The 24,408-nt window shown below is 43.1% G+C and overlaps 1 protein-coding gene across 1 annotated transcript; it reads left to right on the top strand.

The window, feature by feature from the left end:
- The first annotated feature begins 89 nt into the window (after nucleotides 1-89).
- Nucleotides 90-5,190, top strand: LOC127441875 (uncharacterized). Its single transcript, XM_051699400.1, has 8 exons — nucleotides 90-239; nucleotides 534-727; nucleotides 1,834-2,247; nucleotides 2,352-2,583; nucleotides 2,963-3,201; nucleotides 3,321-3,468; nucleotides 3,690-3,799; nucleotides 4,415-5,190. Exons 3-8 carry the CDS (start codon nucleotides 1,861-1,863, stop codon nucleotides 4,724-4,726), a joined length of 1,428 nt encoding a protein of 475 aa, XP_051555360.1. The 5' UTR covers nucleotides 90-239; nucleotides 534-727; nucleotides 1,834-1,860; the 3' UTR covers nucleotides 4,727-5,190.
- Nucleotides 5,191-24,408: the final 19,218 nt, after the last annotated feature.

The following is a 24,408-nucleotide window of genomic DNA, read 5'->3' as shown; positions in this document are numbered from 1 at the left end:
ACATTTGGATTAGTGTTTCAAGTAAGTTTTATCCAATATTTCATGTTTTTTTTTTTTTTTTTTTTTTTTTTTTTTTTTTTGTAGTCGCATACGTTTTTAAGTTATTCATGTTTCAATGTATATTTATTGTGTATACTGTTGCAGCCGAGGACGAACTAACGTTCGCTGAGTTAACTTGCAAGCCAAGACAGCTAACAGCATGGACGAACTGGATGACGCCGCGGTGTCGATTTTAAGAGGTAATGTAGTCAAATATTATTTGTAAACTTAGTTATTGTCATACATACGATATATATCATATATAAACGTAGATACCGCGTTCGACATTTGGCGCGCAGATACTTGTTTCAATTAAACCTAGTTACTGGGGGTGGGTATACTCAGTTCTATACTAAAACTACGGTTAATGCACTAAACTAGTTAGCACTAGCTAGCTATTCTGAATGAAGTGAAAACTTTTACTAGTTTCATGCAGTTTGGCTGTTCTAGGGCACTAATTCATCTTGCCATGTATGTCTTCCAATATGTCACAGCTGCAAACATCAGTGAGGAAATGATGAGCACCCTGTCTCGTGAAGACTTGCGGGATCTTTTCCCAGGCCCAGAAAACTTCTTACGGAGAAAAGCAGTCTGGTGTGCTTGTCATGGCGTTTCGGAGGAGGTCAGTTTCTCAGTGACACGGCATTAACTAGCAAAGTGGTTTTGGAACAGGCATGGTAACCTACAGGTGTGTTCAATTGTTACATCATGTTTAGATTTACATGTTTTGTTGATTTAGTTTATTCCTTTTCTGTTTGTTTAGTAATTATTTTTTAGGCTGTAACACCATAAGATAGTGACCAAACCTTCCCTTATTGATTTATTATATCACTAAAAGGAGAATATTAACACAAACCTTTATCAGTCAGTATTGTTATTATTTCCTTACACCATGTATCCTCTAGCTGTAGTAGCCTAATGGTGTTCCTCTATAATTTTTTAGTTTTTAAAAAGCACCACTTCAGGGATATATTGCCAGAGTTGTGGTGGTAGACATGCCCAATTCCGGTCTAAACCATTCTCATTACATATACAGATCATTTTTGTGACTAAACGGATACAGATGTTGCTGTAGTCACTGAACTCTATTTGCTTTAGGTTTCTGTAATGGAACTGACTTGCATAATTCCTTTTTCATAAATCCAGATTTGTTATATCCTCCACCATATTTGATGTATTCCAGTCAATAACTGGTAGGCTCCATGAAGTGGAGCGTCATTGTAGTGCTACGTTCTTAATTACTAGAGTGCACAGAGGCTACTGGAAGTGCACATGCATGCACACAACAAACTCCTGCAATGCCCTTTTTATGTCTCATTTCCCATTACAGTAGGTTGTTATTGAGTGTTTCAGTGTTTATATAGCTTAACATTATTAAACTTAATATTACTTAATATTCTTGCAAATTTTGAATAGCCTCACCATTACCCTCAAATTTCACCGGCGGCGTGCACCATGACAATGCATGTCTGTCATAACAGCACACCATATAAACATGGTCGTGAATTTGGTGTGTGTGCATACTATTTTTCATGCTTTTGTGATGCTGCAGTTTTATGAGATTGTTCAACATGTATAAAATTGTTATGAACAATGATTTCTCTTTCAAGAAATAAATACTGATTTAGAGATTCATTGATAGGTATTCAGTTAGTTTATGCAAGAGATTTAACCTCCAAAATGAAACAGATTGCATAGTTGTGAAATGTTGTCAATGCTGCATTGCAATTTGTGGTAACACAGTAAAAATGAAATGTTGCTTTTACAAGTAGTTCATTATCTTTTATTTTACAGGAATCTGGCCGAGAAGACTCAAAATCAATGGGCAGTTCCACTCCTATTAATGAGTCACCCCCACCGCAGACATCCACTCCTGTGAAAAGATGTCCTGCAAAGTACACAACACCTGAAAAGGTTGTGAAGTTATCATTCCCAGAATATGTATTGCACACTGACACCGAACTAGAGCAAGTCCGAAAACAATACTTTGAGTTGGCGAAGAAAGGTGAAGAGCGCAACTGCCAAATGTCGAAGGACCTCAGATGCCGGCTCATCCGAAACACAATGACCAGTATGATCGCAATCCTGAGGGCAACGGGGGATGGAGACAGATACCCGTCAAAACCAGAAATTACAGCTATGGCAAAGAGAATAGTCCTGTACTACCCCATGCTGCAGGACCGAGACTTGAACAACAAGAATACCTGGGTAAGTGAAATGCAGCCAGTTGATGACCCAAGTGTTTCATATTGGCTTTTGTTAATAGCATTTGTTTGATATTTGAAACATTTATTTAAATTGTCTTGTCACAGGTTACTGTGTACTCACAGCTATTCAAAAGATTGCAAAACGTGAGATCCCCCCAAAAGACCATTCCAGATGGGAGACATTCGAAGAGGCGCCGTCTTGAGCAGCCAGGTGACCCAGATGAATTTGATTCAAGTGACTCGACAATCATTCTAGATTGCTCCTCACAAGGGAGTAGCAATCAAGATTGCTCTTCACAAGGGAGTAGCACCCCAGACTCGGGCAGCAACGGAAGACGTGAGTTCCAACTTTGCATTTACAAATTTACCATGGTGTGGTGTTTATATTTCATTTACACTTCTGATGTTCACAAGTCTAATAAACCCACATTATTGGATCTTTAAAACAATATAAAATACTTATGGAACTAGTTCTTGATATGTCACATTTTCAACATTTTGTTTTCCTTGCTCTCATAAAATAAGATTTACCAAGTGTCAGTCAATGTGATATTGGCATATATGTGCATGGTACATGCATTCTTTTGTGACTTGTGTCAAAATAGAGACTAGACGCATTCAAACTAATTACTACTACTGCCTACTTCCTATAAGAATAACTCATTCATTCATCAATTAATGTCATGTATTCAGTTATGTATGTTTGTGTCTTTTAGCTAACAAACCCACAGACATTGACACTCCAGACACTGACAGTCCAGCAACTATGGCCAAGCACTATAGAACCCTACAGGCTTTGTGTAAAAAGAAAAATCCAAACCATGAGTCTGTCTCTCAGCTCCTGGATTTAGAATTTGCAGCCAGAAGAGCATTCATAGATTCCGATTCTGTTCGCGAGGAGGACAGATATGAGAAAATTCTAGAGGCGTATCCTTGTTTCAAGGACATTGGCCATGTAAGTCATTATTGACTGAGCATAATTCAGAACATGGTACCACACAGAACAATGTCTTATATACCAATTTCCTTCTCCTACCTAATGCAGTCAAATGTCTGTATTTGTATATTGGATAGGTGATGGGGGAGCTTCGACGCATTCTGGACAAGGATAACAGCCACTACATTGATGAACTGAGGGGAAGATGGGACAACTTCTGCCAGAAGGTGCAGTTTTTTGGTGCATGGAAAAAGATGCTGAAACCCCCAATGGGAATGGACAAAGGTAAGCAATGATGTTTTGATGTTATTAGTGGTCAGGGTGGACATTAGAGCATGTTAATTGTCAACGTGCTAGTGTCTTGTCTTCCTCCTTTTTCATCTGTGGTGTCTATCCCATCGTTTGTTTAATGTTTCTGTATTTTAAAGCATATCTGTTGTTGACCGTTGATCAGATTTGACCTTGTGTTATCTAAGTGTAAAAGTAATAAATATTTTCCTCAACAGTTGAACAGGCTCTCGGGATCCTACGTGTGCTACCATCACTGTTCCCCTCTTCATCTATTCCTCCTAAGAAGATACGAGATGCGAGTGAGGCTCTGGTGCATGTCCTCGAGGTGAGCTGTGTAAAATATTACAGAATAATTTAGACTGTCCAAAGTTATAGCTTAAGATGCTGGTTTTAATTGCTCCCAATGTATTTCCTAGTCACATATGTTCTAAGCCTTCAGAGATACCCCAGACATTTGTTTTTGGAAACAGGATTTTAAATGGTAAGATGTGTGTAGCTCTCAATATTACAGTATGTACAAAAATGGATGCACTACATGGTTAATAACAGGTTGTATAGAACTAGTGAAGACCTAACAAGACTAGCCTAGTATTGGCTAGCCCAACAAATCTAAATACATTTCTATAAATTCAAATACAGTGTGTTTAGCAATACAATTTTGTACAGCAGATCCACATACACATTTTGATATTCTTTATATGATTTCAGTGTTTTGGCAGGTTTAGATCGTTTGTGAACAGGAAATGCATTGGGGACAGTCAAAAGCAGCAACTTCAGCTGTAACTTTCTCAGTACTGCGCCTTTCGTCAAAATTTTGTTTTGGAAAGTTATTTGATTGTAAACAAACTTCTGAATGGCTTAAGTTGAAAAATACCGAAATGAATCATTTAAACAAAAGTGCTTTATCCTGATAGAAGGATGTCTGTGTTGTGTGTTTAAGGAAAACGAAGAACCCAATGCCTACTTGAAGAAGCGCCCTCTCTCCTGTCCAGTCCTGATTGTGAGTTCGTCCAACTGCCTCCTGGCTGTAGGAGATGTGCCGATAACTACATTCCCAAAAGACAAGGTTACAGAGGGTGCTTTATACCTTATGGCCTACTATTATGCCCTACACCTTACTTACCCCAAGTGTGTAGCCACTTTGCTTTCTGTCATACAAACGGAGGTCCTCTTGGACACAATCCATGAGCAAGACCTCACACCATCTTTCAAGAAGGGCATGGCCGACTGGAAAGCTTTTGTTGGCAAATAAAGCCATTGCCATTGATTCTTGTTTGGAATTTAGCCAAGGTAGCCCAATGTTAATGTTGCAATAATAAGCACTTTGTTGATGTATTGAGACACATTGTTCAGATGTTCTATGTTGCTATTTAACCAAGTTAGCCCAATGTTAATGTTAGCCCAAGACCTGTAATTTGAAAGTTACCATAATAAGCACTTTGTAAGTGTACTGAGGGTACACATGTCAGATGACTGTGTCTGACTTTAACCCACAATGTTACACATATTTGGCATGTTCTGTTTTTATTTTATTACAGTCCCATACACACTGTGAGCCAAAACATATTGACTGGTGCTCCAGTCATACACTGCTGTGAAGGTGTCTCCATGTAATGCACTAGACTGTCAGAAGTGTATGTTTACTCCTGCATTCCACAGAGGTAGAAAGAGGTAAAAAAAAATGTATGAAGAGAAAATAAAACATTTGTTTGTTTAATGCAATACTTGTTTTCATTGAAGTAGGTGATTGTCTTAAATCTAGAACCGTATCACTATTGTAGAGCTTGCAATAAGTGAAATACACTTGAATTGAAATGAAGAGGATGACCAGAATGATATGGCACTAATACGAGTAACAAATGCATAATGAGTATTTCCAGCTAACTTCAAGACATATTTTATCCTAAAATGCTTAAATATCACTTTCTAATCTTATTTTAAGTTGGTGATGGTCTTAAATCTAGAATGGTGTCACTTACCAATAAGTTAAATACACTTGAAATAAAGAGGATGACATGAACAGTGAAAAACAAAAAGCTAATTTTGAGGGACAAAATGCTACTTTTGAGCATTACAGGCTTATTATGAAATACAACACTTCCTAATACTAGTACAATATAGCTCAAAATGAGTTTTCCTAGATAATTTCAAGATCAGTTTTATCTCAAAAGTCCTAAATATCACATCTTATTTCAAGAAATCTTGACAAGCCAATTTTCACTTGTTCCATTGGCAGATTTTTTTACTTATTACAAGCAAAAAACATCTTGTATTCATTATTTTTTTACTTGTTTTTGAAATGGCCTTTTTTCCAGTGAGGAAAAAAAATTAGGGACATCTGGGAGGTGAATTAGCGATAAACACACATTTCTGTATGGAAACGGCTTCAGCGCTAAACCAAAACGTATGCGACAAAGTGTTTTTTTAGGCATGATATCATCACGCACACCATTTTTATCGATAAAAGGCCATTTGAATGGAAACAGGCAGAAGACGGCAAATTTCGCAATATAATGTTTACACATTTTCACTTTGTCGATAACAAAATAGCGCGAAAAGTGGATGGAAACTAGGTTACTGAGTCCTAAAGACAAGTACAGGTGAAGGAAAAAAATAAACATAAAATGAATACAAATTATTAAAAAAATTGGAATACATATAAACCAACCAAAATGTATACATAAATAAGATAAAGAAGACAAATAATCGAAAAAAATACAAATAAATATATTTTTAATATACAAAAGATGTATTTTTTTTTATAAGTCATGGGCCAGGAAAGTTCTCATTTTAGCATATAAGAAAGGATATACCATTTTTATTAATAATGCATATTAACACAACACATTTATTGCAAAAACTTGGAGGATGTGGTTGGGGGCCATGATTCCTGATATCTTCCCCCGATTCACTTTGGTAAGTCTACAATAATGATTTTTATTTAAAGCTGTCGGTTCGGATTTTGCGCGAAATCGCAGGCATACGTCATTCACGCTTGCGTGTTTACGTAAGCTCAGAAAGAAGGTCCAGCTGTGGTGCGTGAAGCGAGTGCGACAGCCGTTCACTGTTCAGTCAATTAGTCAAGGTTTCAGGAGTCAAGACAGCAGCTGAGTGAAATCAATCACCTAATAGATTTATTTGTTTATAACTGCTTGGTGAAGTTGTTTACCAGCTATTATGCTTGGATTTTTTTTTTTTTCTGGTAGGGTTGTTGAAGCTTATATTGGTTGTTATGCTTTAATTAATCGAATATTACTTATGTCTACCGATTGCGATGTGTTTATACACTGTAAAAAATCCAACTTTCAAAAAGTTGTTAAGAAGAAAACTTGAAAAGGTTGACTTAACAATTGAAAATACTTAATTTGAAAAATCCTTAGATGAACTTAGTTGTAATTGTTACCTACACTTGCAATTTGACATGTATGACAGGTTGGTTGCTAGGTTGGAGCATGCGCATTGTAACGTGTCAAAGTTAGTGCATGTGCATTGTAGCAATTGACGCTGAGCTGTGAGTGTGCGCCACCATTTTGAGCATCGAAGCTTCTCGACGAGACAGCATGGAGAAAGTGTTTACGTGCTTCTTCCCAACACAAAAGCAACAAACAAAACAGCGAACTGCATCATTCAGGGTAAGTAAAAATATTTACAGCACTTATTTGTTAATTGTTTTTAAAACATTTATCAGCCTAATCGTAAAATGTTGGTTACGACGTGCCATACAGCCTGATGCAATTATTCGGTTAAGCCCAAAATATACTAAGCCTGTCCGTGTTCCGCGACGGTCCACGCACAGTCCTCCGCGTGATGTAGTTTTCGTCATCAGGATTGTCCACGCACAGTGTCCGCGTGCAGCCAAATTGTTCTGTCCGCGCAGACGTTGCGTGGACAAATGCACATGGGCAAGGTTGAGTGTTGAGATAGAAGAGTCGACTAGGTGGCAATACACACAGTTGGGCTGTACTGTCAAGCAGTAGTTGAAGAACATATCCTTCTCCATTGTTTAGTTGTTGTTGTTCTTGCTTCCTCTAATGGCAGATCCACGTTTTTTTTTCTTCTTTATCTTGCAGAGCGGATATCCTGTAAATGACACGACTCGTTGATGCCCTCTAATGTCTGGTAGCGTATAACAAAGCAATTGTACTGCGCATGTGTCGAACATGTCCATTCACACTCATCCACGTGAGGTATACTTTCAAAGCTGTGCGCGAGACGGAACGGAACTGGGCCTTTAGTTAGCATCAAGAAATGATCTTGAAGTTATCCATTAACTGCTAACTTCAGCATTCAAAGTAAAATATTTATGGTGCAGCTATTTGTTATTAAACTTATATCGAGAACGTTGGCAATGACGTGCAATGGAGCTTTAGTTTGCCGGCATCAGGGAACAAGCTAAAAATGACCACTTAATATTTTAGATTACTATGACATAGACTTTTAGAAATGCACTAGTTATTTTGTGACTCTCTGCAATAGTAGTGAAGATTGCACCAAAGAAACGACATGCTAAACTCGACTTTTTAGCACTGTGGTTCTCAACCTTTTTTACTCCTAGGCCCATCACCACTGTCCAAGACAATATTTGAAAGCCTCCTCCCCTGAAATTAGATGTGTCTGATTAACATAATTTATCATGAATAATTTTTGACTCTAGAAGTTTCAGAAAGAGTCTGTTTAGAAAATGTAGACAAAAATCATAATTTAAAGCATTATTAGCATTTTAATTAAGTTAGATTATTTTTTATAATTCTTATTTTAAATTAAGACATCTTGTGCCCCTCTCTGAAGTGGGCCCCAGTGAGAACCACTGCTTTAGCTTGTGCCCCTCTCTTACAGTGTCCCAATCTTTGAATTTTGCATTTCAGAGCTCAACAGCACATGCAGTGTAATATGTGCAAATTTGCCCGCTCTTCTCAAGTTGTTCTTCTAAAGTCTGGAGAGGTTTTAAACATATCTCTTACAGAGTAAAACTACAGAGACAAACAAGACTGTGAACTTCATCATTCTAAGTAAACATATTTATATTGCAATTATTTGTTAAAATGTTTGAAAAATATATCAACCTGATCATAGAACACTGGTTACGATGTGCAGTAGAGTCTGAGGCAAGGAACAAGCTCAAAATTAGTGTTTTAAATAATGGCGTGTCTATTTACACTAAGTGCAAATAGCCCATCTTGTTGGCAAAGGCTATTTACACTAACCCCGCCCACCTTTGCTGAAACCAAGCTGAAGACAGCCATGACAAAATTTTTAGGGGTAAACTGCTGGTCAAATGAAACATACAAGTTTACGACAAAGTACAATTCTCATGTGTCGATGTAGTAGCTCAGAGTGTTAAGACAGTGAGCGGATACATACAGTAGTAATGCTGCCGATCCTGCCTTGTCATACTTTTTCCCATGTCCCTATGCTTAAAGAGAACCAATTATGGTTTATCAAATATTACCTTTCATATAGTGTGTTATATAGCTGTTTGTGAATGTAAAAAAGTCTGCAAAGTTTAAAAAAATCATAGTGCACGACAAATGGAGTTATTGACTCCCAAAAGAAAGAACCGATTCTGAACACCTTAAACGAGTCGTTAGTAATTCCAGACTTACTTCATGTACTAACCTACATAATTTGGTAACAAAAAACCTGCTTCTGGTCTTCATTGGCTGCTCGCGAACAGCTTTGACCCGCCCTCAAACACTACACTAAGCGGTAGACCAATCACAACAGACTGGGACATGTGACCAATCAGAACAGAGTAGGCTCTCTGAAAGGAGGAGTTTAGAATGAAACCTTTAGAATGGATCATTGAACGAGCCGTTTTTGACACTGGGGAAAAAAAAGTAATGCTGCAATTTAAATTGTGAGCAAATTAAAGTGTTTTTTGACCTTGAATGCATGTAAATCTATTATATGAGACCTTTAAAACAAAATTAGGCACGTTTAAAAACCATAATAGGTGCTCTTTTTAATATTTCTTATAATATGATAATAAATAAAAGAGATTCCTCACAGTGATTTGGTCACAGTGAAGGTCGGGGAGTTGAGAGAAGTATTTGATATGGATAAAATGGTTTTACAGTAGTAATATGTAGTAATGTTTTTAGGTGGAAACTAATTTTGATGCAATGAACAATGGTGTTACAACAATAATATGTTGTTAATATAGTAACCATGTTTAATTTACTTTGATTTTATTACAAAATACTATGGTGATCCTATAGTTACTTTAGTAAAACTATGGTTAATTTTTGTATGGCATGGTGAGGTTTAGGGGTAGGGGTTGGTGTAGGGCAGGGGTTCTCAATAGGTGGACCCTGGTCCGGATCTGGACCGAAGGACAATTAAATCCGGACCCAAGCTCTGAAGCTTTGTGCTAGTTATCTGATACCTGGCTAAGTGATTATGTAAGCATATGGGTATAAAAGGAGCTGGTATGCAACCACTCATTCAGGTTTTATGCTGAGGAGCCAAGACAAGGTCCGTCCATTTCAGCAGGTAGTTCAGCGTTGTGGCAGGAGGAACACAACGTCTCATTCCCTCCATCAGGGAACGGAGGTTACGCAAGTAACCAAGACGTTCCCTATCTGTCACTCACTCTATGTTGTGTCGATGTAGTGACACTAGGGGTCCCTATACGAAATGCCACAACTGGCTGAACTGTGTTACATGAACTGGTGGTGTGTGACAGGCAGACCATTGTGTGCCTCATAGCCAGCGCACCAGGCTGAAACGTAACCTCCCCCAACATAGTTATGTGTCGAACGGCCCATTGGGGACAAGTTGACTACCCAAAAGATAGAGACAGACTAAACCAGTCATGGCCTTTTTTCCCCTTCTTTTTTTCCACTCCCTAAAAAAGAAGGGGGATTATCCGACTGGGCTGCCAGGTCTAGTCAGGGGGTGTCCCTCCCAAGGTGTCCCTTCCAACGAATTAGCGGAAGATATACATTGTATGGGGTTACCTTACAGGGAACCGCCACAAATGCGGAGCACCTACCCCAGAACAGGGCTCTTAGTTAGCATGTGTACTGGGCTGGCAGTGAGTCTCTCCGAAAACTCAACTGCCACAGGGCTCGGAGGAAGTCAACCAGGGAATACAGTTTGTGAACACTACTAGGAATTAATGGTGCATGTCTTCAGCTCAAAAGAGGTGGAAGGCGCTATGTGCAAGTGATACACCCGGCCGGCTATCCCGGGCTTATACGCTTGTATTGCATGCCACTACGAAACAGGTTCCACCCGGAGGTTGTAGAACCTTGCAAAGGTGTTGGGTGTTGCCCAGCCTGCTGCTCTGCAAATGTCTGTTAGAGAGGCACCCCCTGGCCAGGGCCCAGGAGGCCGCTACACCCCTGGTAGAATGGGCTCATAGCCCTACCGGGGGTGGCATGCCCTGGGCGTGATATGCCATAGCTATGGTGTCAATGAGCCAGTGGGCGATCCTCTGCTTGGAGACAGCGCTTCCTTTCCGCTGTGCACCAAAGCAGACAAAGAGCTGCTCAGAGATTCTAAAGCTCAGCGTGCGATCCAAATAGATGCGTAAAGCACGCACCGGACACAGCACAGGGCTGGGTCTGCCTCCTCCTGGGGCAGTGCTTGCAGGTTCACCACCTGATCCCTAAAAGGGGTCTTGGAAACCTTGGGCACATAGCCTGGTCGGGGTCTAAGGATCACGTTTGATTAGCCCGGACCGAACTCCAGGCACGTTTCGCTGACAGAGTACGCTTGCAGGTCTCCTACCCTCTTGATGGAAGTGAGCGCAGTCAGGAGGGCAGTCTTCAAGGAGAGTGCCTTAAGCTCAGCTGACTGCAAAGGCTCAAAGGGGGCTCTCTGTAGACCCTGAAGAACTACAGAGAGGTCCCATTAGGGAACGAAGCGCGGTCTGGAGGGATTCAGCCTCCTGGCACCTCTCAGGAACCTGATGATCAGGTCATGCTTCCCTAAGGACTTACCGTCGACTGTGCTGTGGTGTGCTGCTATGGTGGCAACGTACACCTTCAAGGTGGAAGGGGACAGCCGCCCTTCTAACCTCTCCTGCAGGAAGGAAAGCACTGCTCCGACTACACATCTCTGGGGGTCTTCTCGGGAAGAACACCACATAAAGAAAAGACGCCATTTGAAGGCATACAGGTTCCTCATAGAGGGGGCCATAGCCTGAGTGATCGTGTCTACCACCATGGGTGATAGACCGCTTAGGTCTTCTGCGTCCCGTCCAGGGGCCAGACATGGAGATTCCAGAGGTCTGGACGCAGGTGCCAGATGGTGCCCCGTCCCTGAGAAAGAAGGTCCTTCCTCAGGGGAATTCGCCAGGGGGGCTGTCGTGAGGAGCGTGAGGTCCGAGAACCACGTCTGGGTGGGCCAGTAGGGTGCTACCAGGATGACCTTCTCCTCGTCCTCCCTGACCTTGCACAGGGTCTGTGCAAGTAGGCTCACGGGGGGAAATGCAAATTTGCGCAGGCCAGGGGGCCAGCTGTGTGCCAGCGTGTCTATGCCAAGGGGGGCCTCGGTCAGGGCATACCAGAGCAGGCAGTGGGAGGATTCTTGGGAGCCGAACAGGTCCACCTGTGCCTGTCCGAATTGACTCCAAATCAGCTGGACCACACTTAGGGTGGAGTCTCCACTCTCCCCTGAGTGTAACCTGCCACGTCCGCTGTAGTGTTGAGATTGCCCGGGATGTGAGTGGCTTGCAACGACTTGAAGTGCTGCTGGCTCCAGAGGAGGAGACAGAGGGTGAGTTGTGACATACAACGAGAGAGTAGACCGCCTTGGCAGGTGACATATGCTACCGTTGCCATGTTGTCTGTCCGAACTAACACGTGTTTGCCCTGGATCAACGGCCGAAACGTCCGCAGGGCGAGCAGAATTGCCAACAACTCGAGGCAGTTGATGTGCCAATGCAGTCGTGGGCCCGTCGACAAGCCGGCGGCTGCATGCCCATTGCAAACAGCACCCCAGCCCGTTTTGGAGGCGTCTGTCATGACCATGACATGCCTGGAGACCAGTTCTGGGGGAACACCTGCCCGTAGAAACGAGAGGTCGGTCCAAGGGCTGAAAAGACGGTGACAGACCGGTGTGATGACCACGCAATGTGTCCCATGACGCCATGCCCATCTTGGGACTCGAGTCTGAAGCCAGTGCTGAAGCGGTCTCATATGCATCAACCCGAGCGGGGTGGCCACCGCTGAGGATGCCATTTGTCCCAGGAGCCCCTGAAAAACTTTCAGTGGAACCGCTGTTTTCTGTTTGAACGCCTTCAAACAGGCCAGCACCGACTGGGCATGATCGTTCGTGAGGCGCACTGTCAAAGAGACTGAGTCCAACTCCAAACCGAGGAAAGAGATGCTCTGAACTGGGAGGAGCTTGCTCTTTTCCCAGTTGCCCCGAAGCCCCAGTCGGCTGAGGTGTGAGAGCACCAAGTCCCTGTGTGCGCACAACATGTCCCGAAAGTGAGCTAGGATTAGCCAGTCGTCGAGATAGTTGAGAATGCGAATGCCCACTTCCCTTAACGGGGCAAGAGCTGCCTCTGCGACCTTCGTGAAGATGCGAGGAGACAGGGACAGGCCGAAAGGGAGGACCTTGTACTGATACACCTGACCCTCGAATGCAAACCGCAGGAAGGGTCTGTGTCGAGGTAGGATCGAGACATGGAAGTACGCATCCTTCAGGTCTACCGCCGTGAACCAATCTTGATGCCGGACGCTCGCCAGAATACATTTTTGCATCAGCATCTTGAACGGGAGTCTGTGTAAAGCCTGGTTCAGTACTTGCAGGTCCAAGATTGGCTGCAACCCACCACCTTTTTTCGGTATGATGAAGTAGGGGCTGAAAAACCCCTTCTTCATCTCGGCCTGAGGGACAGGTTCTATCGCGCCCTTCTGTAGGAGGGTAGCAATCTCCGCGCGCAAGGTAGCAGCGTTTTCTTCCTTCACCAAGGTGAAGTGGATACCATTGAACCTGGGTGGGCACCTGGCGAACTGAATCATGTAGCCGAGTGGGATGGTCCAGACCAGCCATTGCGACGGATTGGAAAGCGCAAGCCACGCATCCAAGTTCCGCGTAAGAGGGACCAAGGGGACAATGTTGTTGGACGTACTGGCAGGTGGGGCCTCGCGGCGGGGCGGAGCTCGAGGTGCCACACCATGTCGTGGCCGTGCTGAGTCTAGGGACATCGAAGCACTTACCTGGCTCCTTGTGACCACCCCCGGAACAGCCTGGGACAGGGGAGGAAGAGGCCTGTCCTCATAACCCCTGGAGACTGTCACATCGGGGGCGGATGTGTACCACAGCTGGGTGCTCAGGGGCAGGAAGACCACCACTGGAGCGCCAATCCTGCAAGGAAAAACCTGTGGATGGTAGTTGTGATGACGACCGTGCACACTGGGTATGTGACCCAGGGAAGAAGGAAACCGCTCTTTTGTTGAACTGTTGGGTACCACAGCCACTTGTGCATGCGGCGAAATCAAACAAAAAGGCAACAAAAGATTCTCCACCCGGCCCTCCACTGGGGATGGAGTGGTCTTCTTACCAGCTCCAGGTGAGTGGGTTTCTTTGAGCCTGGGTCGCCCGTCTCAGGGGCGCTTAGCGGCCGACTGTGAGACGGGTGGCATCTGCTTCCTGCGGTGGGCTCCACACTGGGGCCGGGCTGAAGGGGCGGGCTGCGGCAGAGCCGGTGCAGTCACCGCAGGGGGATGCCCGTGGCGACGAGCAGACAGGGTGCGGGATCTTGAGCCGCGCCGGGGCAGGATATGCTGGATAGCCTCCATCTGCTGCTTCACCGCCGAGAACTGCTGGGCAAAGTCCTTAACAGTGTCGCCGAATAGGCTAGCTTGGGAAATGGGGGCAGCAAGGAACCATGTCTTGTCGGCCTCACCCATCTCGACTAGGTTGAGCCAAAGGTGGTGCTCCTGGACCACTAATGTGGACATCATCTGCCCGAGAGACCGCGCTGTGACCTTCGTCGCTCGGAGAGCGAGGTCGGTCACCAAGCGCAGTTCCTGCATCAGATCTGGGGCGGAACTACCCTCGTGCAGTTCTTTCAGTGCCTTGGCTTGGTGAACCTGCAGGACAGCCGTGGCATGCAGGGCAGAGGCGGCTTGTCCAGCAGTGTTGTAGGCTTTAGCTGTCAGGGACGACGTGAACCTACAGGGCTTGTACGGGAGCTTTGGGCGTCCATGCCAGGTGGCGGCGCTCTGCAGGCATAGGTGCACCGCGAGTGCCTTATCCACTGGGGGAATCGCCGTATAGTCCCTGGCCGCCCCGCCATCGAGGGTAGTGAAGATAAGGTGCCCCCCACAATTTCGTCAGCTCCTCATGCACTTCTGTAAGAAAGGCACTGGAGCGGGGCGTGGCTGTTTTGAGAGGCACTGTGAGCCCAGAAACCAAACATCGAGCCACGAGGGTTCAGGGGAGAGCGGAGGGTTTCACTCTAGCCCAACGCTCGCGGACACCTGGGAAAGCATGTCTGTCATTTCTGCATCAGCCTGTGACTGGGCAATCGTCCCCGAGGGTGGGAGCCCAGCTGAGGCTTCTGCGTCAGACTGGACAAGCCCACTCTCCAACGCTGCAATCTTCACGGGCTCAGAACAAGAGGCCAGACTTGCCGTGAGACAAGCCGGCAGACTCCTCTGGAAGCCCGACTGGGGCAGACGAGCGTGCTGGGGAATGGGAGGTCCACGGGGGGATACCCGGCGGAGGCGATCCCATTGGGGTCCCCATATTGCCGCCAGTGCTAGCTGCGCTGGCCTCATACCCGTAGGTAGAAGGACCGAGGCGGGGAGCCGCTGGGGTGGCAACTACCCTCGTGGCTCCCCGCCTCGGTCCTTCTACCTACAGGTATGAGGCCAGCGCGGCTAGCACTGGGGGCAATATGGGGACCCCAATGGGATCGCCACGACCACAACGTTGCCATGCTCATGTTCTCGCAGTGACAACATGAAACATCCACGAATGCTGCCTCCGTGTGGGTCGCGCCCAGACACAGTGATCATGACAGCGATCATGACCATCCGAAGATGAGAGATAATGACCGCAACCAGGAATAACACACAATCGGAAAGGCATCTTTAAAAAGACGCATCTTTAAAAAGACTTTCCATGTGTGCCACTCTTTTAGAGAAATATACTCTTTTAGAGAATTAAACTCTTTCAGAAAATATACTCTCTTTTTTCTGCCGAAGCGCCCAGGGGCATTCTCTGCAGTGCACCAGTGCAGAGGAGGGAGAAGCCGCTGAAATGCACCATCAGATCCAGCAGAGGTGAATTAACAGTAGAAATTCAGCTCAATGAGCATGACTGTTCGGCTCCGAAGAGAAAATCTGAATGAGTGTTTGCATACCAGCTCCATTTTTACCCGTATGTCTGAGGGAGTGGCATGCAAATACCACTCGCCAATTTTCATTGGCCTTTTATCAAAAACCAGAGGTGTCTTGGGCTCCCAAGAGTGACCCCTAATGTCACTACATCGACACACGTTGAGTGAGTGACAGATAGGGAACTATGACATACACTTTTAGAAATGTACTAGTTATTAGTACATTAGTACTAGTAGTGTAGATTGCACCAAAGAAACGTGTAATAATCTTTAATGGACACCACTGGTCTGAACAGAGTAAATTTACTTTGATTCACAAGGAGAACAGACAACAACACCCACTCCCGATGGAGCTAGATGAACTCCCAACCTAATCATGTTCTCTTAAAGGCATACACCCATTACATCTCCCCTTTTCAGTTTTTAACATTTAAGTACACCTTAAACATATCTCTTTAGTATTGATAAACATTCAATACATGCATTAATTCAACAATTACTTAACTCATTAACTTAAACACAACTAAAAATCATTACTAATATCAATTAAACCCACATGAACCATACATAATGTTTCTTCTTTCTTTTCACTTTTTCTCTTTTGTTTTCTCTCTCTTCATCTGCATTTCACAGATCTAATCTGTCTACAGGTTTGCTTATTCTGCCACATCAAGTTATTAAAAGTCATGTCAGTATTCACTGTAGTGTCAGGCTGCTGCTCACGTGACTGTTCTCTTTGAACCAGAGATTGTCTACCTCCAGCTGATATAGGGATATGCTGCAAGTGATGACAGTTGCGTCGCAGTGTTGACCCCTGATGCGTATCAATTACAAAAGATTGTCGAGTTGCGTTTTCGCCTGTGACAACAGCAGCTGTTCCCCAAGCCTTCTGGTGGTCCAACTTTGTGAGCATGGTATCACCAGTCCGCAGTGATGGTAAGGGTCTAGCTCCATGGCGACGATTAAAGTAAAAGGCTTGTTTTGCCTTTCCATGGTATAATTTCTCTTTACAGTAAATCTTTCAGATTTGGCCACTGGGGCTGAAGACTTGTCTCAAGCATTGGGAGTGTCGTTTTAATCTTCCTGCCCGTAAGGAGTTTGGTCGGACTTACACTTGTGATGATGCAAGGTGTCGCCCTGTAGCTCATTAGTGTAACAAGAGGATCTTTCTGTTTCAAAATTTTCTTGCCATTCTGCACCCATCTCTATGCATGTCCATTTCCTTGAGCATGGTATGGACTAGAGATGATGTGCAGAAAGTCAAATTCTTTTGCAAATTCTTGGAATTCAGCACTTACAAACTGACAACCATTGTCCGAAACAATTTTGTCAGGGCAGCCAAACCTAGCAAAAAGTGTTTTCAGTTTTAACACTACTTCTGAGGTGTTGGTTGTTGGCATGTGACGTATCTCAAGGAATCGAGAGAAATAGTCTGATACAACAAGGTAAGTGTGCTTGTTATGCTCACACAGGTCAATGGCAAGTCTTTTCCAAGATCTGTCTGGAAGAGGAGTCGAGATGAGAGGTTCCTTTTGCTGTGATCATTTCATCTCAAGGCAAATCTGACAAGATTGAAACTTTTGTTTGATTTCAGAAGAGATGCCTGGCCACCACACAGATGTGTTAGCCCACTCCCTACACTTTGTCAGACCTTGATGTCCATCATGTATTCTATTTAGAATATCTGCTCTTAAGACATCTGGAATTATCATGCAGCTACCTCTTGTCACTATTCTGTTGTGCACAGACAGCTCATTCTTGAAAGGAAACAACTGTCCAACTGCCACTGGAACATTACCTACATAATTCGGCCATCCTGACAATTTGCAAATTGTTGTCAGCCACTGTAGCAGCCCTGATGGCTTCGAGTCTTGGTGGGCTTGCAGGCATACCATCAACAACAGCCACAATGTAACACTCAATATCTGAGTGTGTGTTCATGTTATTTTCCTTGCATACTAGTGGACTTCATGATAGAGTATCGGCCACCAGCAAAGTCTTGCCTGGAGCATATTCTGTGGTCAGTTTGAATCTCATAAGCCTCATAATTAGTCTCTGACAATGCAACGGAACATTGTCCAAGTCCTTCTTATTCATAAGGGGCACTAGACGTTTATGATCTGTGACTAATTTGAAGTTCTCAAGGCTGATCAGGTATTTTTCAAACTTTCCACAAGCCCAGATGCTTTTTCAATCTGGGCGTATCTGGTCTCAGCCTCAGACAGAGTACGTAAGCAATATGGCCTGACATCATTTTCTGGAATTTTCCAAGCTGCATAAAGGCACAGTTAACTTGTACTTGTAGTGAATGTAAACTTCTGACCCACTGGAATTGTGATATAGTCAATTAAAAGTGAAACAATCTGTCTGTAAACAATTGTTGGAAAAATTACTCGTGTCATGCACAAAGTAGATGTCCTAAACAACTTTCCAAAACTATAGTTTGCTAATATTAAATCTGCGGAGTGGTTAAAAAATGGATTTTAATGACTTCAACCTAAGTGTATGCAAACGTCTGACTTCAACTGTAATCATCCTTATGGCATCTCAAACTTGTATGGCTTTCTTCTGTGGAGCACAAAGATATATTGAAGGATGTATGGTGTTTTTATCCATACAATGTAAGTCAACAGTTGTGGTCCAATACTTTCAAGCACAAAAGGACACGTTCAGATTTACAGTTGAAAAGGAGTTACATTTTGATCTGTTACATCACCCAGAACTTGTCATATCACTTCAGAAGATGTGGATTAAACCACTGGAGTCCACTCGATTATGAATTACCTTTATACTGTCTTTCTGTCCTTTTTGGAGCTTCAAAGTTTTGATCCCCATTTACTTACAAGAAGAAAAAAAAAAGCTCAGACATATCTGCATCTGGGTTCCATAGAAAGAAAATTGTACAAGTTTGAGGTGCCAAATTGGTTAAAAATAAATAAATAAATACATTTTATTTGCGGTTAATGTCATATTATATTCACTTATTCTTTGTTTCACCAGGACACTTCTCCAGATGACAGACAAACCAGAGGGATTACAGTTGGCATTCTTATTGTAATTGAAGATGACATCGCTACATCTGGCATGTTGCCGAAGGTCACAAACTTCGCTATTGTGTTGGTGGAGGTGATCGTTTTGCATGATGTGCAGACCTGCAATCTGCAGTTGCTTACATGTTTGGCCTTCACTTTGCCTTGGATATTGAGTACCCAAAAGAACTTAAATATATTTTTGAGGTGATTGAGGTGTTCATGGGCATGGGCACTCAATGCTCTGCAAGGGTGAGGTCCCTTAAAACTAAACTCTTGCTGTGACAGTAGGTTGCATTTGTCAACTATATTGCTAAATAGCCATATGTTCAGATGCACTTAACCCTTTTCCATACAAGACATCGGTTGGATCGGAGAAATCTTCTGAGCATCAGATGTTGAACTGTTCTTATCTGGTAATTTGCCTGTTATGTGCAGATGTTCCAGTTTTGATGCCATATTTTTACTTCAGCTCTGTTCATGTTTCCCACTGTAAAATGTAGGCAGTGGTAAACATTGTGCCATTGTTTCAGCACTTTCTGCAAAACCTCAACAAACAATGACTACAAATAGGGGCATAGTAGTCATTTTAAAAGTGTGTGGGGGGTGGGGGCACAGCTGTCATTAGGTGGCTCGCACAGAGACAACACTTACAGTGCAGTATTTATATATGACAGTATATATTAAAATACAAGTATGATATAAGTATTATATTAATATATAAGTATTATAGTATTTTAAAGATTCAATTATTGCAAATTAAGTGTAAAATTTAGCAAAATTAGCTGCAAAAATAAAGCTTCTGTTTCACACATGACAATAAAACACTGCGCACATGCTGGTCCTAAATAAATTATTTAATAAATTACAATATTGCCAATTGTGCATGTGTACAATAAAAAGTTTTACTCTGTGCTTGTGCATTGTCGGATTTAAATTTATCCAAGTGGCTTGAGTGGACTACATTCACCAAAATTAGTTCAGATCTATTTAATGATTAGTTCAGTGACCATTTAGTCACTGAATCAACGATCAAATAAAATTTTTAATCCTTTAAAATTTGTATGTCTACATACCTACAAAGAGATTTTAGTATAGGTTTTAAGCATAAAGCATTTAAGCACTCACCCTGAGCGAAGCTGGCCACCCATTTGCGTTGTGTGATGCCTGCTGGAAATGGGTGCTAGCCAAGGAAGGCCGTGGCATGGAAGATGTCATCGAGCTGATGGTGCTTGCTTCTCCTCCTTCCCCTCTTGTCCCTCCCTCTCCTCCCTCTTGCCCTATACCTGCTCCCCAGAAACGGGGAGGGGTTCCACCCAAACCAGCGCCCTGCCTCCACGGGCTGCACTATGCACCAGCCCCCTCCCCTACCCCTCTCCGTCACCCTACCCAGGTTGATGTCTCTGCCGCCATGAGTGCAGGTGGGAAGCCTGGGCCGGTCTGTCAGAGTTTTGGGGAGCCAAGACACGTCCAAGGCCAGGGTCCAGTAATGGAGGTGGAGACGTGGATCCGGGTGCCCGACACGCCACAGACTGCCCCCGATCGAGCAGGGATGTACTGCGGGTATCGCGGGGATGTGCGCAGATGGTGTGCGGCATGCCGCAAATGTCAGTTGGTGAATCCACCGGCCACCCCAAGAGCGCCATTGTGCCCGTTACCGTTAATCAAGGCCCCCTTCAAAAGAATTGGTATGGACCTCGTCAGGCCATTAGAGCGGTCAGCGCGTGGATATCAGTTTGTATTAGTCCTGGTGGATTATGCAACGTGATATCTGGAAGCGGTGTCTTTACGTAAAATCTTAGCATGCAGTGTTGCGGAGGCACTCTTCAAAATTATCTCCTGGGTGGGGATTCTGAAGGAAATCCTCACCAACCAAGGCACAACATTTATGTCACATACACTGCGCAAACTTTATGAATTGCTGGGGATTAAATCGACTTGCACCAGCGTTTATCACCCGCAAACTGACAGGCTGATTGAACGATTTAATCGAACCCTGAAAAATATAATTCGTAAGTTCATACATGAGGACACTAGAAACTGGGACAAGTGGCTGGAACACCTATTATTTGCAGTCAAGGAGGTCCCGCAAGCCTCCACAGGGTTTTCCCCCTTCGAGCTCCTGTATGGTCGTCGGCCCCACAGGGTGCTTGAAGTCATACGGGAGGCTTGGGAGGAAGGACCTTCCTGAAGCAAAAATGAAATTAAGTATGTCCTTGGTCTTCGAGAAAAGTTACACACACTGGGTCAGTTATCACAGGAAAATTTGCTCCAAGCTCAAGAGACACAAAGCCGGCTCTATAATAGGGGTGCCCGTCTATGGGAATTTGCACCGGGATACAAAGCACTTGTATTACTCCCCACATCGAGCTCGAAATGACTCACCAAGTGGCAAGAGCCCTTTGAGGTTACACGGCGAGTCAGGGACCTCGATTATGAGGTTAAACGATCGGATAGAGGTTGAGCACGTCAAATTAACCACCTCAAGCTCCTTAAATTATGGAGAGAGGCACTCCCCGTGTCCATGGCGATGGTAGTTCCGGAGAGGGCGGAGCTCGGGCTGGAGGTGAAGTTCAAAGTCGATCCATTCACCGCGGTCCCTTGTGGAGACCAACTCTCACCATCCAAGCTCGCGGGTGTGGCCAAATTGCAAAAGGAATTTTCAGACATGTTCTCTCCTCTTCCCGGTCGTATGAACCTCATGCAACACCATATCAAGAACCCATCAGGAGTGGTAGTGTGTAGTCGGCCATACCGCTTGCCCGAACATAAGAAAAAAGTGATTTAGGATGAATTAGAGGCAATACTCGAGATGGGGGTAATAGAAGAATTGCACAGTGATTGGGCCAGCCTGGTTGTTCTTGTACCTAAGAGTGACGGGTCAGTCCGTTTCTGTGTAGATTAGCGGAAAGTCAATGTGGTGTCTAAATTTGACGCATACCCAATGCCTCGAATTTATGAACTGCTCGATCGGTTGGGTGCGGCTCAATTTTATTAGACACTGAATTTAAAAAAAACTGCATTTTCCACACCATTCGGATTACACCAATTCGTCAATCTTCCATTCGGTCTGTTCGGGGCTTCCACCACGTTCCAGCGCCTCATGGATAAGATTCTCTGGCCGCACGCTGCCTATTTGGATGACATCATTATATACAGTAATGACTTGCAGAGGCATATGCAGCACCTAAGAGCCATCCTGAGGTCGCTAAGGTGGGCGGGGCTCATGGCAAACCTGAAAAAGTGTGCAATTGGATGGGTGGAAGTATGGTATCTGGGCTTCCACTTGGGTCATGGGCAGGTACGGCCCCAAATTGATAAGACCGCGGCAATAGCGGCCTGCCCACATCCCAAGACCAAAAAGGAAGTGACACAGTTTATGGGGCTGGCTGGCTACTACCGAAGGTTTGTGCCTAGTTTCTCTGATGTCACCAGCCCCTTGACTGATCTCACTAAAAAGGGGGTGCCAGATCTGGACCAGTGGAAGAAGGCATGCCAACAGGCTTTCACGAGAGTGAAATCTGCACTCTGTGGCGGGCCACTTCTACATGCATTCTAATGTCCACTTAATTTTTTTGCACTTACTGTCCATTCCCAGACACTTTACCTTTTAATTCAATGTTTGAAAAATGTCAGAAAGTCATAATTTAAGAGCCTAACTACTTTAGAAATCTGTGAAAGTTGAGGACACTCAACTTTTAAAGAACATGTGACCTTACTCTGTAAAATGAGTTAAGTGAACTACTTGGCCCAAAAGTTGAGTAAACTCAACAAAAAAAAAAAAAGTTGCTTGAAATTTTTTTTTATTTATTTATTTTATTGTTATTTTTTTTTTTTTTGTTATGATGAAATTTATGTTACGTTTACTAATATTCATGACTTGTGAGTATTTTACAACGTTGCTGCATTTTCGAGATTCCCAAATTGTGTGTGTCTAAGTGTGTGCCACTGTTTTCTTATGCTATTTTCCTTTTCTTTTTACCTCAGTCACAGAAATGCACAAGTTGTTGTAACGTTCCATTGTCCTAGCAAAATTTTTATTTTTTTTCCTGACCTAATGATCTAAAAGTTGCAAGCAAGCGTAAGCAAATAAAGTATTGTTGGAGCAATAAAGCAGTGTACGGACACTTGCCATTTTATTCTTTTAGCAAAGTAAGTAATATATTAGTTATAAATGTTTAAGCGAATAACATATAAACATGAAAATAGCTCATCACTCTGCAGGTAATCTCAGAGACCTCGCTCAAACCATGAGATTCATCCACCATGAGAGCAGTGCCGAATCACAACTGATGTAAATTATCCTCCGCAAGTAACTTGCTAGAAGGCCAAAAGTTACATAGTGTAGCTTTGTTACTTTTTTTTTTATTATTTTTTTTTTTAGATGTAACAAATAATAATGAAAAAAAAAAATATTCTATTGGAACAAATTAAGTACATTTACTGCTAAAGAACACTAAGACACAAACATACCACCTCAACCGATTAGGAATTGAAATGTAAAGAGACTATCACAATAATCAATGTTTATTATAATAATTAATCTATGAAGAATATCACCTAAAATACTAAATTTACATTTGATTATATTTTCAAAACACACACACACACACACACACACACACACATACCTACTTAACCACAAAATGAGGACGTATGACAGAATACCCTACCTTTGGGTACACCCCTTTCTAGAGGGTCTAGAGACAATAGAAAAACATGACTGAACTACAGGAGATGCTGTCATTACACCTATTTTATATTTTATATTTTCTTAAAGACCTGAAAAATTACCTTCACTTTAAGGACAGTATTTGTTATGACACATTTAGGGACATACACAAACTTTGATCAAGTCAAACTTCTAAGGCTCTGTGGTGATACACAAACTCTTATCAAGTCAGACTTCTAGGATTTGACATGCAAACTCAATTAAATAATTATTTAAGGATTCTGTGACAATAATACAAATAATATATTCTAAGTAGACAGAAATATAAGCCGTGCTACAATGCAAAGTGCTAATATTGGCATGAAAATCACAAGCCAGTACAGAGATATAATTATTACAAAGTAAAATAGCAGTTTCTTTGCTTAAGTCATGGTCGTGGATTAGATAAATGCATTTTTATTTTTGTGCATAATATTTTTCATATATTTTGAGATCATTGAGAGGCCACAAATAGACAGGCCACAATTCTTCTCACTAGTAACTTGAAATCATTGTATAACCCTAAGAAAAAAAAAATAGTTTGAACCAAATCCACAAACCAAAAAACCACTATTGGGACTTGTGTTGCATAACCAGAAGGCAATAATCAATAATAAGCACCTCACCTTTTCTGTGTCCCACAACATTCCCCTGCCACTCATGGAGCATGTTTTTTTTTTTTTTTTTTTTTTTTTTTGTGCAACCAACTGATGATGTCATCATGCTTAAATCAGCAAAAACACGCTGTTTTTTACTTCCTGAAAAAGTGCATACCAAAGTGACGTTACAAAAACTCCACTTAAATGACACTTTGAGGACTTTGACGTTACACAAACTCCACTTAAAGGACTCTTTGGAGACTCTGAAGTTACACAAACTCCACTTGAATG

The sequence above is a fragment of the Myxocyprinus asiaticus genome, chromosome 1 (assembly GCF_019703515.2).
Source record: "Myxocyprinus asiaticus isolate MX2 ecotype Aquarium Trade chromosome 1, UBuf_Myxa_2, whole genome shotgun sequence".
NCBI classification, from domain to species: Eukaryota; Metazoa; Chordata; class Actinopteri; order Cypriniformes; family Catostomidae; genus Myxocyprinus; species Myxocyprinus asiaticus.
Note: the sequence above shows the minus strand (reverse complement) of the source record. Positions and strands in the feature narration are given on the sequence as shown.